A 17,688-nucleotide genomic window follows, 5' to 3' on the forward strand; every position below is an offset into this window, starting at 1 on the left:
AAGTAAAATGTCTTTTTATATTTATATATTTATATTTTATGTTCTATAAAGTACAGTTTTACACTATGAGAGCAATATTTAGGGTATCCACCTAAATCTTAGAATCATTCAGGTTGGAAAGAACCTCTAAGATCATCTGGTCCAACCTTTAACCTAGTACTGAGAAATCCACCACTAAACCATGCTATGAACTTTTAAATCTTCACATTTCTTGAAGGTCTTCGTGGATGGTGGCTCAATCACTTTCCTGGGCAGCCTATTCCAATGCCACACAGCCCTTTCAGTGTATGAATTTCTTCTAAAATCCAGCCTAAACCTCCCCTGGTGCAACCTGAGGCCATTTCCCCTCATCTTATCACTTGATGCTTGGGAGATGAGCCTAATCCCCACACTCGCCTCCTCTAAGGTAAAAAAAAAAAATAATCAGACAAAGCTCAAAAAAAAAAAAAGATATTTTACAGTGATGCTGTTTGAATTTGAGCTGGCATGAAGGATGCTGGTCCTAACCAATGGTCCTAACCATTAATGACAGATGCTTAACCATAACTGTCAAGAGTAAAGAGAATCAAGAGAAGACAGTGGACATTAAATGTTTATATAAATGCATTTGTATGTTCAGAATATTTCTGCTTAATCCTATTTGTTACTGGTGATTTCCCTCTGAAGTGCTGAACAAACTTAGTTTTTTTTTTGTTTCACGAAATCTGACAAGATCATGACCTGATGGTTGCATGAAGCAGGGTAAGGGTTTTTCTGTCAATGAAACCACAGAGTTAGATGATAAAGAAATACAGGCCTGAAGTCAAAACAGATTTATCTCCTAACAAAAGCACTGTGCTCTGGCCCTGAGAAAAGACTTCAAATGCATTAAAATTATCAATGCAAGTTTAGAAATGTAGTTGTGTAAAGTAGGTGTGTATATATGCTTGTGTTTGCAGTGGTATTCTTTGTTTTGAGTCATTGGCAGAGTTGTAAGGATGTCACATTATGAACTGAAATGTCTTACGTGAGGGAAAAGACATCATCTTGGAATATTTTTGTGTTACAATAAACATTTTCTGGGATAGAGAGCAAAAGTATCTATTTCTAGTGCCTGTTTTTAAATGTGTGTAGAAAACAGAAACAGATATAATATTGGCCTGTGAGTATTTTCTGTTTGGCAGTTCTGATATTTATAAGAATGTTGTTTAAAAATTTAGACATGGAAAAAAGGCACACTTAAAAGCCACAGTATAAAAACAAAGCAACAGGAACAAAAACAAAACCACAATGCACACAAAAGCAACAGTTGTAATCAACATCAGATTCCAAAAAGACAGGCTGGGTAATTACAAATTTACATTTTTACTTTGCTACCTGCAATTATATCTAATGTATTCGTTTATACTTCTCCTTTTAAAAAGGGTAACGTCAAGTTGTATGGGAAAGGGTGGTTAGGAGCAGCCATTAAATGCTTACCAGAATGCAACTAGAACTTGCCATGACGATAAACGTTGTCATGCCAAATTTCTTGTCAACATAAAATTCCAAAATATTTGACCTGATTTCATCTACCTTGGGACTGGTACCAGATTAAATGAAAGACGTCTGGATTTGTTTCCTAACTAATGTTTGAAGATTGCCCTTTTTAATGATGGCTCTTGCAGTCTAATGACTTTTAACTTTAGATTTTTTAAGAAGACATTTAGGATCATTTTACATTGCCATAAGCTCTGGCCTGCTAGTTTAGGTGACATAAATGGTGTGTTAAATTGCAATCTCATGATAGGTTCTCTGCATTCAAACAAAGGGATTTGGTTAGGGTAGCAAATTCATTGTCAGTGATCAGCAAAATCTACAAATATGTGGTAAATGTTTACGCACTGCTAGCAGGGTGGGAACAGGGGTATGGGGAAAGGAGAGGACTGTCAGTAACCTTACTAGCCAGCTTCTGAGAGTGACCGATGAAGTCTTAGTTTAATCATTCCCATCCATTGATAGCAAAGTTACCAGGCTCAGTTTTCATCAGATCAACAAGTTAGCAGCAAACTGTCTAAAGAAAAGAGTTTATGCTCTTACTCTGTTCTACTTTTTCCCTATTCATAATAGAAAATAAAGAAAAAGGCATATTTCCAGCCACTTTCACCTTGCACCATTTCTGGCATTTATGAAGACTCATCTGCTTCTATTGGTTGATGCAAAAGTCTGAATTCTAGGAAATAAACGTGACTGCATCTGTTCACTGAAGCATTTGACAGGTGCAAGAGTACAAGAAATGGGCTTGGACTAAGCAAACACCACTCAGGGGTCAGAAAAACATGGGAGGAAAGAGGGGAATAAATCATCTCCTTTTCAGCATGAGAGATATCTCCATCATTGCCCATGATGTTTCAGCCTTGTTTTCCAAGGTCTACTCCCTGGTAAATAAAAATCTTAGGGGAAAAACAAACAAACAAAAGAAAGAATGAAAGAGAAGAATAAAAGTAAGAAGTGCCAAAGCCCCTAACCTTCTGCTCTATATGTTAGCAAATGAAGTTCTAACTAGGCTTATTTTCAGTTGTGCAAATAGTTCTTCACATTTGAAACATAAACACCATTCTACAAGTTAAGGAAAGTTCAAGAGCAATAGTTGTGACTTTAATCTGCTTATGTAATTTTTTTTTTCACAGAGCTAATGCTTTTGAAGATTCGATAACTTTTGAAGCGACTTCTGAGTATCCCCAAGGTTAAGAACTAGGTTCTATCTTGTAAATTTCCTTGGCAAGAGACGAAATTCACAGTAAAATTAGGCTGTAATACCTTGAGAATGAGTATACTTGAAATAAATTGTCTTTGTGCTAGCCATTCAAATACATTATATGGATAAAGACCTGAGGTGAAACTCATCTATAAAGTCACTATTTTGTATCAGGTTTAAGGCTTAGAGGGAACAAAGCCCCAGGCTTTATATTTTTGACAATGCAAATGCATAACCAAAGCAACCATTCAGCCATGTTTTTACTGAGTATAAGCTGACAGAATATCAAAGTTTATACAACTTCAAGGAGTGATACTAAACATTACTTCTAGGAATGTATGTTTAGTAAAGAGTTCAGCTGAAAAAATACACTGAAAGATCCTCCTTAAGCAGAGAATTGCCAGGTTGTTTCCATTTGCTAAGAAAAGTGTTTAAATAAAACATTTAATTTAGGGAAGTGCCTGTTGAAGGTGTTATGTAAATAATAGTATGACCTAAACTATCTAAAAATATGTAATGCCATTTAAATATGTGTACAAGATATTCCCTACCAAATACGATAACTTTTTTACAGAAAGGTAAACTCTCGGCTATGTAGTTCATTTTGGGTTTCAAGAAAAAAGAGCTTGATTTCCTAAAACTGTTATGAGTCAAAAGAGAAATGGATCTAAAGATACAAAGGGATAAAAATGTAAATAGGAATTAAGATTTTCTTAACAACAACAACAAAAAAGGCACCCTTATAGATCAAGATACTTGTTGTCAAAACCATAAAGAAAGCAACTTGACCTAAAAGCTTTGCTTGTGGTGTCAGAGTCAGGAATTAGAGTATTTTTAAGCAACTTGTATGAAGAACCAATGAATTTGTATGTAAAAGAAGAAAAATGCAAGTAGACTGTAACTTCTACATTATGGTAATTACGAAGTACAGAAAATTGATTTAGGAAATTTAAGATTGCAAAGGAAAAATCTGTCATCAGAAACACTAAAGAAAGCTTTAAGTCTATATGGAAAAAGAGCTCTCAGGAGAAGTATAGATGTATAAGTTGCTGGAAGAGAGCACTGCAATGACAAGTAACAGTAATGTTCCACAAACCGATTGGTTATGCATTAGGGAAACTGGGAAAGTACTAAGCACATTGGAGACATGCTTCCAGTTGGTCATTTTCTCAGAGATGGAGGATGATACTAAAAAATACCTGTCCTAGGGATAAAAAGTAATTAAGGAATTCTAATACTAAAAGCAGGCATTTTCACCTCATTCTTTTTCTCTCTTCATGGTGAGAACTAGCAATTTCTTCCTGTGCTTTGGTTTCTGTGTCTCAGTCCAGTCTTTTAACTTGCCCTGTTAGGCATCTTAAATTCCTGAGAAGCCTTTGAGAAGAGATCTTAGATTTTTGGAAAACTAGTGTACTACATGAACCAGATGTCCTTTGTTCACATAGCTGGTGACTTCGTCAGAGAATTCAAATAGGTTTGTGTGTTGGGCTTTCTTTTCCTTTTTGTGGTTCTTAATCATTTTCCTTGGAATAGATAAACAAACTCACCATCTGTAATTTCTCAGCTTATCCCAGAGACCTGTCTAAAAATTGGCAGCACATTTGCTGCCTTTTCATTTCTTTGTGACTGAAAGTTACAAAGAATCTAAGCAACGGGTCATGCACTGGTATGAAAGCTACCATGCTTTCATACATGAGTTCCTTTTGAAATCTTGGGCAGAGACTCTCTTGCCCATGTGATTTGCTCTTTCTGTATCAGTCTGCTCCAAAAACGTCCTGCCAACACCTCCATTTGGGAGAGTCCCTCTGACTGTTCCCCTCAGGACAAGCTCTAGTGTGGATATGGGAAGCCCCCTAAACTCCACTCCAGTGAGCTCTACTGCAAAGAATTAATTTAGCATTCTTACTGTAGCCTTATCCTACTTGAGCACTCTTTTTCCACCCTGATCATTCATCAGCCCTTCTGAGTTTGGCAGGCTGCCAGTTTCAGATATGTTTGACAAGATTTTACTAGTAGTTTTTAAAGTCTTAATCAAGCTGTCACTCAAGAATTATTATTATTATTATTTTTTTTCTTTGCATGAGTGTTTTTGAAGGTTTGGGGGCAGGGATGTGGCCTTATTAATTTTCTGCTTAAATAACAATTTACGGTCTTTTCTATTTCTCTCGTATAGGACATTCATTCTTGAAAGTGTTGGTTTATATTAATAATTCTTTGTCCTACTGTTTAATCAGTTACTATTTCCATCCTTTAAAGTTTTGTTGTTGTTTGTTTTGTTTTGCTTACAATACTCCATTAATTTAAGATTCAGCTTCTAATACGGTATATTTTATGTTCATGACACCTGCTTGTTCTTCAGAGTTTTTGGTTACTACTTTTTAATTCATTGGTTTTTAATCCTTCTTATTCTTTTTTTCTTTCTGAAATGAAATGTTATAGGGGGTTAATCTTTCTGTTTCTTTTCTTTCTTTCTTTTCTTTCTTTCTTTTCTTCTCTTTCTTTCTTTTCTTTCTTTCTTTTCTTTCTTTCTTTTCTTTTCTCTTTTCTTCTTTCTTTCTTTTCTTTCTTTCTTTTCTTTCTTTCTTTCTTTTCTTTCTTTTTTTTCCTTTTCTTTCTTTTCTTCCCTTTCTTTCTTTTTGTTTCTTTCTTTTCTTTCTTTTCTTTCTACTTCTTATTGTCCCTACAATGATATTCAATTCGATTTCATCCTGGTACTTAATACAAAGTTGCTGTTCAGTGATAACATCTTAAACCAGACTTTGAATATTTTTCAGATTTAAATAAAAAAAATAGGTTGATCCAGTTATGGCACCTTGTAACATTTACTCAGGTCTACAGGTAATAACTGTAGTTCCTTATTTATACATTTTCTAGCCTTAGAGATCCTCTAGTTTATGTTACTATACTACAGTATAATGTTCTGTAGTCACTGTTACCATCCTCAGTAATATGGTGCTTTCTTTCTAGGTAAGGAAACTTAACCTGCAGGAATTTGGAGATATATGTGATGTCTATTTATTGGAAACAATTTTAATTGTGCTATTCCTCAGCTTATATTATCTGTCATTCAGATAGTTTTATTGCCTATCATTACCTTTCTTCTTACTGATTATGTCCTTTCCACCAAGTTTCTCATTAGGAGCTAAGTCAACATCATAATTTAAATTCCTGTATTCCAGCTCACACACTGTATTTTCAGACTTATGTTTGTATAGAAGCACATATCACAGAATCATAGAATATCCTGAGTTGGAAGGGGCCCATTGATCACTCAGTGATCAATGAAGGATCATTGAGTCCAACTCCTGGCTCTGCACAGGACCACCCAAAAATCAGACCATGTGTCTGAGAGCCTTGTCCAAAGGCTTCTTGAACTCTGTCAGGGTCAGTGCCATGACCACTGCCCTGGGGAGCCTGTCCCAGTGCCCAACCACCCTCTGGATGCAGAACCTTTCCCTAGCACCCAGCCTGACCCTCCCCTGTCCCAGCTCCATGCCGTTCCCTCGGGTCCTGTCGCTGTCCCCAGAGAGCAGAGCTCAGCGCCTGCCCCTCCGCTCCCCTCGTGAGGGAGCTGCAGGCCGCCATGAGGCCTCCCCTCAGCCTGCTCTGCTCTGGGCTGAACAAACCAAGGGGCCTCACCCCCTCCTCATACGTCTTGCCCTCTAGGCCCTTCACCATTCTTCTAGCCCTCCTTTGGACACTCTCTAATAGCTTTATTTCCTTATACTGTGGTGCCCAAACCTGCACACAGTACTTGAGGTAGGGCCTCAGGTAACGGTTTGGTTATCTGCCTTTATAAACCTTGTGTAAATGGAACTTTACTGTCGACATTTTCTTTTGTTGTTTTGTACCTGAATTTTACAGACTTTTGTTGTATCCTACAATTTGACTGCATTCTTAAACAATGTGATATCCCAAGCTGTGGGGTATTTATTTATTTATTCGTTTGTTTGTTTGTTTGTTTTGTCTTCAGTTGAACACTTTTATTTTAGGTTCCAGGTGACAAGTTCTGTTTCGATATAGGGGGATCTTCCCTTCTTGCATAAGTCATCTCTGTTCTGTATTCTTTTTTTTTTTTTTTTTTTTTTTTTTTAGTGACTAAACTCAGGGTCATGTGCATACCAGAATCCGAATCCTTTAAGGGATATTCACATGGTGTCTTTATCTCATTGATATTCATTTTTATAGACCTTGAAATACTGAATCATAGAATCATAAAGGTTGGAAAAGACCTTCAAGATCATCTGATCCAACCATTACTCTACTACCAATAACACCCACTAAACCATGTCCCTCCACGTCCAACCTTTTCTTAAACACCTCTAGGGATGGTGACGCCACCACTTCCCTGGGCAACCCATTCTAATGCCTGACTGCTCTTTCTGAGAAGAAATGTCTCCTAATTTCCAACCCGAACCTCCCCTGGCACAACTTGAGGTCATTCCCTCTAGTCCTATTACTAGTTACCTGTGAGAAGGGGCCGACCACCAGCTCCTCACACCTTCCTTTCAGGTAGCTGTAGAGACCAGTAAGGTCTCCGCTGAGCCTCCTCTTCTCCAGAATAAACGACCCCAATTCACTCAGCCGCTCCTCATAGGACTTGTGTTCTGGGCCCTTCCCAAGCTTTGTAGCCCTTCTCTGGACACGTTCCAGGGCCTTGATGTCCTTCTTGTACTGAGGAGCCCAAAGGCCATTCTACAAACTGGAAAACTACAATTCAAAACAGTATTCAAAAACAGTAAATTGTATACTTGTCAAATTAGCCTGAATAAAATAATGGATAAGTTAATTTAGGATAGATAAATTAGAATGGATAAGTTAATATAAGTTAATATATCCAGTGAAGATTTAAGGACATTAATGAAATTAAAGCCAAACAGACGCAGTTTTGCTAGAAATAGGTATAGAAATAAAGTCACATATGGAGAATAAGGAACTGCAACAAGGAAAGCAGTGTCTCTGAGAAGAGCTGGTGTCATAGCAGAAAAGAAAAACAGTTGGAGCTCCCAAGACCAATGTTGTGGTAAAACAGAACTGCTAATGTATACTCTCTAGTGTATAATTCAGAGAAGTGTGAGTAGCAGGATGGAGGTTATTTTCATCTCATGCAATATACAGACAAACTGGAATACTGCAAGCAGTTCTTGTCTATGCATTTATAAAAGGTGCTGAACAACATTTTATGCTTGCAAAAAATAACTACAGGAAATATTTGTGTTGTGAAGATTGGGTCATATGATGAGAGACTTTGGGCTCAATCTCTTTTGCTTATCTGAACAAGATCAAAGGACTAATTTTATTAACATTCACGAGTATGTTCTAAACACAGGAAAATGATAACTGCTTAATGTTAGGTCTATGAAACCTAGCAGAGAAAGACATTACAAGATCTTTTGTCTGGAAGTTAAATGGTTGAATGAAGTTGACTGCTGGTGGTTATCTTCAAATTAAGACTTGAGGTCTATCTGGGAGATACGCTTTAGCAAAACTCATATTACTTGACTGAAATTTTACATAACAATTCTGTGTAACTGAACAGAATTTAAGTTCTGTAATATATAAAATATTATATTAATTTATTCTGATTTATTTTTTCTTGATATTATGTAAAATTATAAAAATATTGTCATTCTGATATAGACTGCCTTCAGTTCAAGGATCTGGTGATCTATGCCTCCTACGGCTACTGGTTGTAAACACTTCCCGGTCCTAGCCTTAATTGTAACATTCATGCATATTCCAATTATTTAAAGGTTTCTTAATCATCAATATCAGGATAATTTAAAATCTGTTGTTATAACTTCATGAGTGTGTACATGAGATTAATACTGTCTTCTCTGGCTTCATAAATTATCTCCGGACTTCAAAGGGGAGGAGGGAGATAAAAATCCCTGAATGAGGGGCACAGAGCTTTCTTCTCTGAGCTTGTAGTCACTCAGTCTCATAGGACTTGATGCATCTCAGCTTTCGTATATATCATCAGAATTTCCCATCCCTCATTTTTGGACTAGGTAATACAAAGTACTGAAGGGAATGAAATCCTCGAGATTTCTGGCCAGTTTATTTTGCAACTAAATGTGGGATTACAATTATTATTTTTTTCCTTAGTTTGTTTGTTTTTAGCATTGTCTTTGTTGAAGGAAAGAAGTTATAGGTCAATGATATTTAAAATTCTGAAACAATGTGTTACTCTGGGAAACAAATCTGCCAAAGAGCTGTTTTCTTTCGATTTGTATATGTATTGATTTTCTTATTATTTTGAACCCTGACAAGAAAGGATTAGATAAGGAGATTTGTTGACAGCAGTCATCATCAGTTCATGATTTGCTTTGTCTCCATATGAACAATGACTGGCAGTTCTGATAAAAGTCAAAATTTCTCATTGATTTGAATGCTGCTAGGAGTGATCACCTCATGACATGATTTTTAAAGCATTTTATTCTCTTATGCATAGGAGGAAGTTCTTCAAATTGCAAAGTGTGGTTTTCCTTAAAGATTAACAGCACACCTGCAGCACCTGAGAGAATGATAGATGTAAAATGCAGAGCTCTGGTAAGATTAATTTAAATGCTTAATTTATAAAATTAATAATTTTAAATAATAATAAAAAAAACAATTGTATTGATGGTCTGGTTGCTATCACAGAGAACTAATCAGTTTTATTAAGTGACCACACACAACCACTTTTTGCATAATAAAGCTCAACAGTTACTAAGACCTCATATAAGCTCACTGATATGAACTAAAATTAATGTTTGGAAAAAAAAAGTGGTTTCTTTAACATATTTGCATAATTATATTTTTCTTCTGCTAGAGTATACTTTTAATTTTGGATCTTAGATAAAGCTGAATTCTATAAAAACTTCAAGCAGTTTACATACTGACCTCAGCAGAATAAGTCTCTTTTGGTACCCTCCTTCGTTATGGATGCCAAATGCTGTCGTTTAGATATCACTAATCAGTAGAATGTACTTAAACATATTTTTATTGGTAGAGAAATGTATATTTTCATGCTCAAAAATATAAATAAATTGTTAGTAATTTTTCAAGGATAACTGCATAACAGAAATTGTGTTTTAAAGCACTTAAGTATATAAAGATAAAATAACTGTTTTTATTTTCAGAGCTAACATTGTAGTTATATTCTTAAAATGGATATTTACTTTATCATCTAGAAGCCCTGCATTCTTTTTGAATTGTAGGCAGCTAAGAAGTACTAACTTTAATGATGGATGCTGGTAACAAGTTCTATAAATAGAAATGACTGGTAGAGTGTTTTCCTGCAGATTTTTTTATTTTTTTTTTTTTTAAGAAAAAAATGAAAAGTGATGCAAGTACTAGAGTATTACCTCTTCCAGTAACAGATGCTGGGAAGGGAGCAGAGTCTCCTCAGTTGACTTTGCATGTCAGCATCTATTTATGTGGGGAAAAAACACAAAAGAAAGTCAGAAATACAAAAGCTACAATAAGAGTTACTGATTTGAGACCTCTAAAAGAATAATGTAGGTTTTTGTCACACAGGATCATGCTTTGTCTTGTATTGTTTTCTGATCTGAGACTACTGAGAAAATGGTAAAAGGAAAAGATAAATTTAAATTATATTTTTGACATCTATTTTAACTCTGCCTCACAATTTTGAATATAATTCAGAATGAAAACTTGCAAAAAAACCCACAACACTTATAGTAAAATAAAGCACACTTTTTACATTGGATGGGGTGCTGAAGTTATTGACTCGAATGGGGAGATTTCTAGTGAAAATGAAGGAGGCAAAGAAGTAGCTATACCCCTTCAGATCTCTATGGGAGATCTGGTAAAATAACCCACTTCTCTTGATGAATTTTGAAGATGACAGAAAGATTGTTGACTCATAATACACATGGTTACTATTACAGAGTGATCTGAATTGACTGGTTAAGTGCCAGGCAGTTCATTTTGGAGCAGGAGCATGTCTCTAATGTAAGTGACTGGGATTATCATAGTTAGTGCCTCACTATAGAATGTTAGTGTGACGCTGAGAAAAAGAACTAATACAGTCTGTGACTGCTAAAGAATGCTCAGATACATGCAGAAACATTGTTGCTCCTACTGTTAGAATGTTATTCAGAGATCTGATTCTCATAGGTTAAGAACTGTGTTAAAAAAACTGGAAGAAAATCAAAGGAAATCCATTGAAAGCATTGGGGACTGGAAAAGCAGACCTTGTCATATGAGTATTAAGTATCTCTAGCAGCTTAGTTTACCAAAAAAAAAAAAAAAGGAAAAAGAGAGAGAGAGAGAATGAACTCAATCATTTGCTAAATGATATTGAAAAGGGAGGGATACTCTCTCAATTTTGCTGACCAACATGAATGAAGAGCTACTGGACAAAAATTTAAATCTGACAAATATTTAATCTTGAATAGATTGTCCTAGTAATGAGAACAATAAAACATTGAAAGATCTTACTGCTTCAATCATTAGACATTAAAAAGTCTTGTAAAGCTGAGGACTTGAAATTGCTTTAAAAGCTGATAAATTTGTAAAAGGCATAAACACCTGGTACATCTGCTACATCAGCAAGTCAGGTTTAATGAATACATTGATCTCTTTTTTACCCTGAAATCTGTCTTTTTCCTTCCTGACCCTTGGAAAGAAAAAGATTAGCAACATTAAATTTTAAATACTAATGACACTGCATTTGGACAGTGGCTGTAGCTGTATCTGACAGTCAGATGTGATACAAACTCATCCTCAGCATGTCGGAAGTATTTTTCCTCACTTATATATAAAAACAAAAACAAACAAACAAAAAAAAACCAACAATGTATTGTCCATCCCTGAAACATCAGAAGATGGCTACAGCAGAGGAAAGTGGCAGGACAGTTTTCTGAAATGAGTGAGGTGTATATTAAGGTCTTGTTTTTCTCAATGGTAGACATGCAGTAACAGCCTGCAGACTGGGAGGAAGTCCTCAGGGAGGTGAGGCTGGTAAAAATCCAGGGAAAAATGGGCAGTATGGGATTCTCGTGACACATGGAACCATGAGTGTAATAGACATTAGTAAGACTTTCATGACTCTTTCTTTGGATGTAGAATCCAGTTTCATGTTTGAGGTTTGGAAATGCTTTAGGCTAACACAGCCTGTTGTACTTCATAAAAGAGCATCTATTTGAAATGTAATGGCCGTGATGGGGTGATAGTTCTTATTGTATGAAAAGGGGTGGCAACTTGTGTGTTTGTCAGAGCTCAAGCTGATTTCTCAGCTGTTGATTCAACCCATGGTGTGATTCAGTGCTTTGAAGGTTGATACCGTGTTTGAATAATAAACACATTTTCATCTCTTTTTCTTCTTATATGCGTTTCTTCAATTTTACTACCAAGAAAATGGTTTTGAAAAAGAAGAAACTGCCTCATCTTTGGCCCTTACTAGTGCTAATTCTGTTTTATAACGTTGCATTCAGACTTTTTGGGACAGTAAACATCTGCCACTTCTCAGCTTTTCTCCCAGATCATCAGTACTCAATGTATATCTTGTGTTTGAAAAATGCATGGTTCCGCTAGTTTGCAAATATTGATTTTAAAATCAAATATTCATTTAAGATCTCTTCATGGTAATTCCAGATGCCTGTATTTCCAAGCAAAGGCTAGATCACAGTCTATTCCTTCTTTTTCATTGATCTTCAACACTGGTTTATTTCTCATTTTTCTGACAAGGGTCTCTTTGGTCTTTTTCTTCCTTACTTCGCCTCGCCTCGCCTCCCCTCCCTTCCCCTTCCCTTCCCTCTCCCCTCCCCCTCCCCTTCTCCCTCCCTTTTCCCTTTCCCCTCCCCTTCCCCTTCCCCTTTCCTTTTTCCCTTTTCCCTTCGCTCTCCTCTCTTTTCTTCTTTTATTTTTAATTTGCCAACCTAGGCAGTTCAATACACAATTTTAGATTATATATAAAATCAGTCTAAAATGAATGGGAACATTATGAAACATAGTAGTCACATACAAACAACACTTGTACTTTCTGGGGAGACACAACACTTTGTAGTCTAGACAACAGATGACAATTAGTCTTGTAAATTCAGACCTTCATATAATTCCTGAATAACATGGAACTGTCCCGGCCTTACTATTTGTCTTTTAGGTAATTATAGGGAAAGTCGTGGGTTGTTCTCCTTTTTTTTTTTTTTTTTTTTTCTTGAACTCTAAAACTCACTGGTCTCTCTGAAACCCTCAATTCACCAGACTCTCTGAAAATTCTAGGCAGAGTCCATAGGGAATTCTGTAAGTGCAGGTAAGACCAAGGTCTGAACCTACGGATTTGTCTCCAGGTGTTGTCAGAAATAGAAGTCAAGGGAAAAAAACAAGACTATGTATATATAGTATAATACTTCCACGGCTTTTAAGAGTTTTCAGTTCAGGGTCTTTCTTGAGCTGCCTGGTATATCCTTAAATTTATATATATGCATTAATATTCTCTTTTGACTTTGAATTTGAAGTGTTTACTGACCATTATGAGGTGCCATCACCTTCACAATGTGACCATTGTGAAGAGCCATCACCTTCATTTTTAGCTGTGTCCTTTATTTTAATTTGATGCCTCCTAGTTCTTGAAATACAGGAATCATTGAACAGTTAAAACCTATCTACTCTCTCCATGCTACTCATGATTTTGTAGGCTTCTATAATATCTCTTCTAAATTATTTCTCTTCAAAGATGAATTGTATGATAAGCTATTCATCCTTATTTATGGTTCCCACTTGGAACTTCATATCTTACTATTGTAGTATTTCTCCAAATATGATAAGGAAAATAAATGGATAAAACCTGTACAGAAAGGTAGAAAGACATTTGGATTTTGTCAGTGCTTGTCCTCTAACTGCTTCTTTTGATGCACTTGTAGTGTGACTATCAAAACTGAGCTTTCAAAGCAGTTCTACCAGTTAGCCTTTTTTGTTTCTCTTCAGTTGACATAAGTCAAAGTGAAGATGAGAAAATTAAGTGATACCTAAAGATTAGAAATTTAAATCCTTAAAATTTTCCATGCAACATGAAAAAATCAGTTTCCCATCAATTACATTTAAAAGTATCAGGTGAAAAATAGCAAGAGGTGCTAAATTCCACTGACCTTTTAAAGTGATTTGTAACAGAGCAGTTTCTTAAATCGAAAGTCAATCTGTGACAAACTTTCTTGATGACAGTGCCTGACCATACCAACTATTCAAATGAAATCTTAGAAGCGGTGTTAGGAAGACGTCATTATTCATTTCATTCTCAAGAATCAAGCAAGCTATCTTGAGTTAGACCCTGAATTGTCAAGGAGGTAGATTTTTTCAATGTATTTTAAATGCAGCGTACCTTCTCTTTTTTTTTTTCTTTTTTTTTTTTTGGAGTGATTTGTTTTTTATATATTGTACAATTCAGAAGGTCCACAGCATAGCCAAAAAATATTGAGAAGAGATATTAATTCTCTAATCAATAATGTATCTATATTATGCTTTGATTAAATAGATGGATTAATCAAGATTTCTTAACCACTTAAGTACATGTTGTGATTTGAGCCTGGTAGGCAGCTAAGCACTACACAACTGCTTGCTCACGTCCTGACCCTAGGGGGATGGAAAAAGAGAATCAGAAGGGCAAAAGTTGGAAAACTTGTGGCTTAAAATAAAGACAGCTTAATAAGAAAACAAAGGAAACAAAAGAAAAACAACTTCAAGAAAAAAAAACAAGTGATACAAAACACAATCATTTATCACCAGCCAACTTATGCCCAGCCAATCCCAAGCAACGGCAACCTTGACAAACTTCCCTCCAAGTATTTATTGCTGAGCATGATATCATATGGTATGGAATACCCCGTTGGTTAGTTTGGGCAGCTGTCCTGGTTGTGTCATCTCCCAGCTTTCTGTGCATCTCCAGCCTTCTCACTGGAAGGGCAGCATGAGAAACAGAAAAGACCTTGACTCTGTGTAAGCACCACTCAGCAACAACTAAAATCATGGTGTTATCAATATGCATCGTCTTATCAACACGGTTTCCATCACAAATCCAAACCATAGCCCCATACCAGCTACTATGAAGAACGTTAATTATCCCAGCCCAAGCTAGCACAGTACATTATGCAATTTTTTATCACATGAAAGCATCTTATTTTCCTGTGTATATATTGAGTACTTGTGATAAATTTTGTACTGTCAACCATGTGCAGTTTATTTCATCTGACAATAATGCCAATTTTTAAAATTTCCATGAGTAACTAATGTTTTGACTATAACAGTAAATTGTGTCTCTGAAAGAAACAAGACAATGTACTGATTCATTGCATACATCAACCATTATCAGGAGTAGAAATGATTGATGCTGTGAGCCCTACAGCTTGACGATCTGGATATTCTTTCTAATCCAGGCTCTGAACACTCTTAAGTGCATCCATCACCATTACAGAAGATGAAAGTGACTTTATTGAAATAAAGGTAGGTTAGCCAGATGCAGGTTTATTTTATAAACACCAGGTGTAATCATTGAAATTAGATCAACTAGTGAAACCTGGAAAGGTTGTAGGGATGCATTCCAACTGTGAAGGATTCCTGCCCTCCTTGATTGTCAAAGCCTTGTGTATCCTTATGAGTACTTAGACGTGATATTATCCAGTGTTGCTAATACTGAAATAACCCACTCAGTCCTGTTGCTGCTTATAACAAACACCTCCAACCTTACCTTACAACTTCATCAGCCACTGCCCTACTTCAAATTCTATTTTTTCACCAACTGTCCTAATGAAAGCAGTCAATCTGAAATCTAAACACTAAATCTGTCTCTTTTTGATGTCCTTTGCCTTTCAGTCCAGCCTGAAAACTTATTCCATTACTTGGCACTGCTGGCCTGTAGAGAACATTTCCCTACAGTCATTAAAAACTCCATTGATTGTACTACTTCCATACACATTTTCCAGCACAGCACCGTGCTTGAAATTGTTTCAGTAAGGAGATTTTGGATTTATGAGGCTGCTTGTACCTCATTACCTGTTCCGTTGTTTTGAAAAATGCCGCTAAGTTTTGTTTTGTTCTACATGAAGTAAGGGAGACTGATGTTGGAGATGTGTCACCTTTGGTCTTTCTCTCCAGTGCAAATTTTAGGCTGCATTTCACTGTGACAAAGTTATCAAGTCAATTAAAAGTCACCTAAAAGGTAGTTCACACAAAAGGGAGAAAATATCCTCTGTGATCGTATGCCCAAGAATTTCTTTTTTCTTTCATGAAAGAATTAATGTATTCTTATTCTGTTATGTCTTGTCAAGACTAGCCTGTGGTAAATAATATCAAAAGCAAGAGAAACAAACCAGCAACAGTAGAGATAGTAGAGGATACAGAATTGAACTTTTAAATGTATATTTTACTTTAAAAATAATTCTATAATATATTTCAACCATTTTTTTTTGCCCTGCTAGTGAATTCTAGATAGTGTAGGCTTAACTAGAGTGGCGTTTTTTTCTTTTTTTCTTTCCTTTTTTTTTTTTTTTTTTTTCCCTCCAATATCTACCACCCTTTCAAATTCATTCTGAATTTTAGAACTCAGGGCATGCTTTGCTGTCTCACAGATGTTTGCAAGAAAGATTCTGCAATTTATCATGTGGAACTAACATTTCTGTTGATCACAAAAATACTGTTCACTTGCCAGTGGCAAAGTTGTTCTAGAATTCTAAGAGAAAGCGACAAGTAGCACACAGTTGTTACTATCAATTAGATTTTGAAATGCAACTCAGAAAGCTCAGAACAATTCAATTTGAAACTGGATTAACCTTAGCATGATGTAGCCTACTGTATAGAGAGGGAGCCATTGTTTGGGCATTCCATATCAAATACTACTCTGTTCTTTAGAAGGGAGGCTGAGAAGGAAGGGAGGGTGGATAAAAATATAGAATTCCTACTAGTCCCATTTTGGGGTCTACTCTTCGAATTCTTCTCACCCAGTGCCAGAAATGGTTTTCCCTTCTAATATATAAGCTGTATCATCAGAAGTAACACCCTTGCCATCTCAGTGATGTTTTTCTACTCTGAGGATAGATGTACGGGCTCAAGGAATGGTTCCCCTTTTGTTTAATCACTTGAAGGGGACCCACAAGAAATAAGTCATCTGTGTTAGCCTTTCAGTTCATAGGAATAGCATATTTCTGGGGTGGCTCTCCTGATCATTCCCACTTACTGACTTTCATTTATATCACACACCAATCCAGGAATGCATGGACTGAATCCTTTTTGGGTGAAATTTAACTGGAGAATATTTTCAATGAGCTCATCTAATGTTTTCCAACAGTTAATGGGTGCTTACTTTATTGGAGTGAATCAGGACTACTCATAATTAAAAAAAAATAAAATCAGGAAACTGTACTGTATGCAGGCTGGGTACTTAGCACAAACTGTTTTGCTCTACATGACTACTCCCTTTTATGCCTCACTACATGCTAATATAGATAAATTTTTGCACCCAGACCTTTGTAAATCTTTGTGCCAAAAGAGACCTCATCATGTTTATTATAACAGGAGTTTGCATATCCTGAGAACTGCATTATGTCAATTGACAAGTATAATGCGGAGAGCTTGTTATAAATACAATCAGTTTTATAATAGATCCAAATTATAATTTAAATTGTGTCTTGTCTCTTTTATTATTTTTCATTTACTATTTTGATAAGTGTAAAAAGCATATAATTAAGAATATCTTTTGTAATTATGTAACTTGGCAGTTGACAAGTGACACACAGTGTATTCATAGCTGTAGTGCCTTAATTTTTCATAAATTCTGTACTAAACTGTAATCAGAATATTGTCATACATAGATGATAGTTGGATCATATTCTCAAAAAATGAGTAACCTGAATTATGAACCATGCCTTAAGACTAATTTTTAGAACGTGCTTTCATAACAATTGGTAGCATAAAAAGTAACATTCTGTAAAAGAACCATGGCAACATGTTTTGTGGAAGAAAAACAAATTTGGGAA

At 35.8% G+C, this 17,688-nt stretch overlaps 1 protein-coding gene across 1 annotated transcript in view; it reads left to right on the forward strand.

Annotated features, from left to right (window-relative positions):
• The window catches only part of CFAP47 (cilia and flagella associated protein 47), a 308,902-nt gene that overhangs the window by 186,735 nt on the left and 104,479 nt on the right, over positions 1 to 17,688 (forward strand). Inside the window, 1 exon segment of the mRNA XM_050712219.1 lies at positions 9,171 to 9,268. Coding sequence (XP_050568176.1) covers positions 9,171 to 9,268 — 98 coding nt within the window.

This window comes from Cygnus atratus, chromosome 1 (genome assembly GCF_013377495.2).
Source record: "Cygnus atratus isolate AKBS03 ecotype Queensland, Australia chromosome 1, CAtr_DNAZoo_HiC_assembly, whole genome shotgun sequence".
Lineage (NCBI taxonomy): Eukaryota > Metazoa > Chordata > Aves > Anseriformes > Anatidae > Cygnus > Cygnus atratus.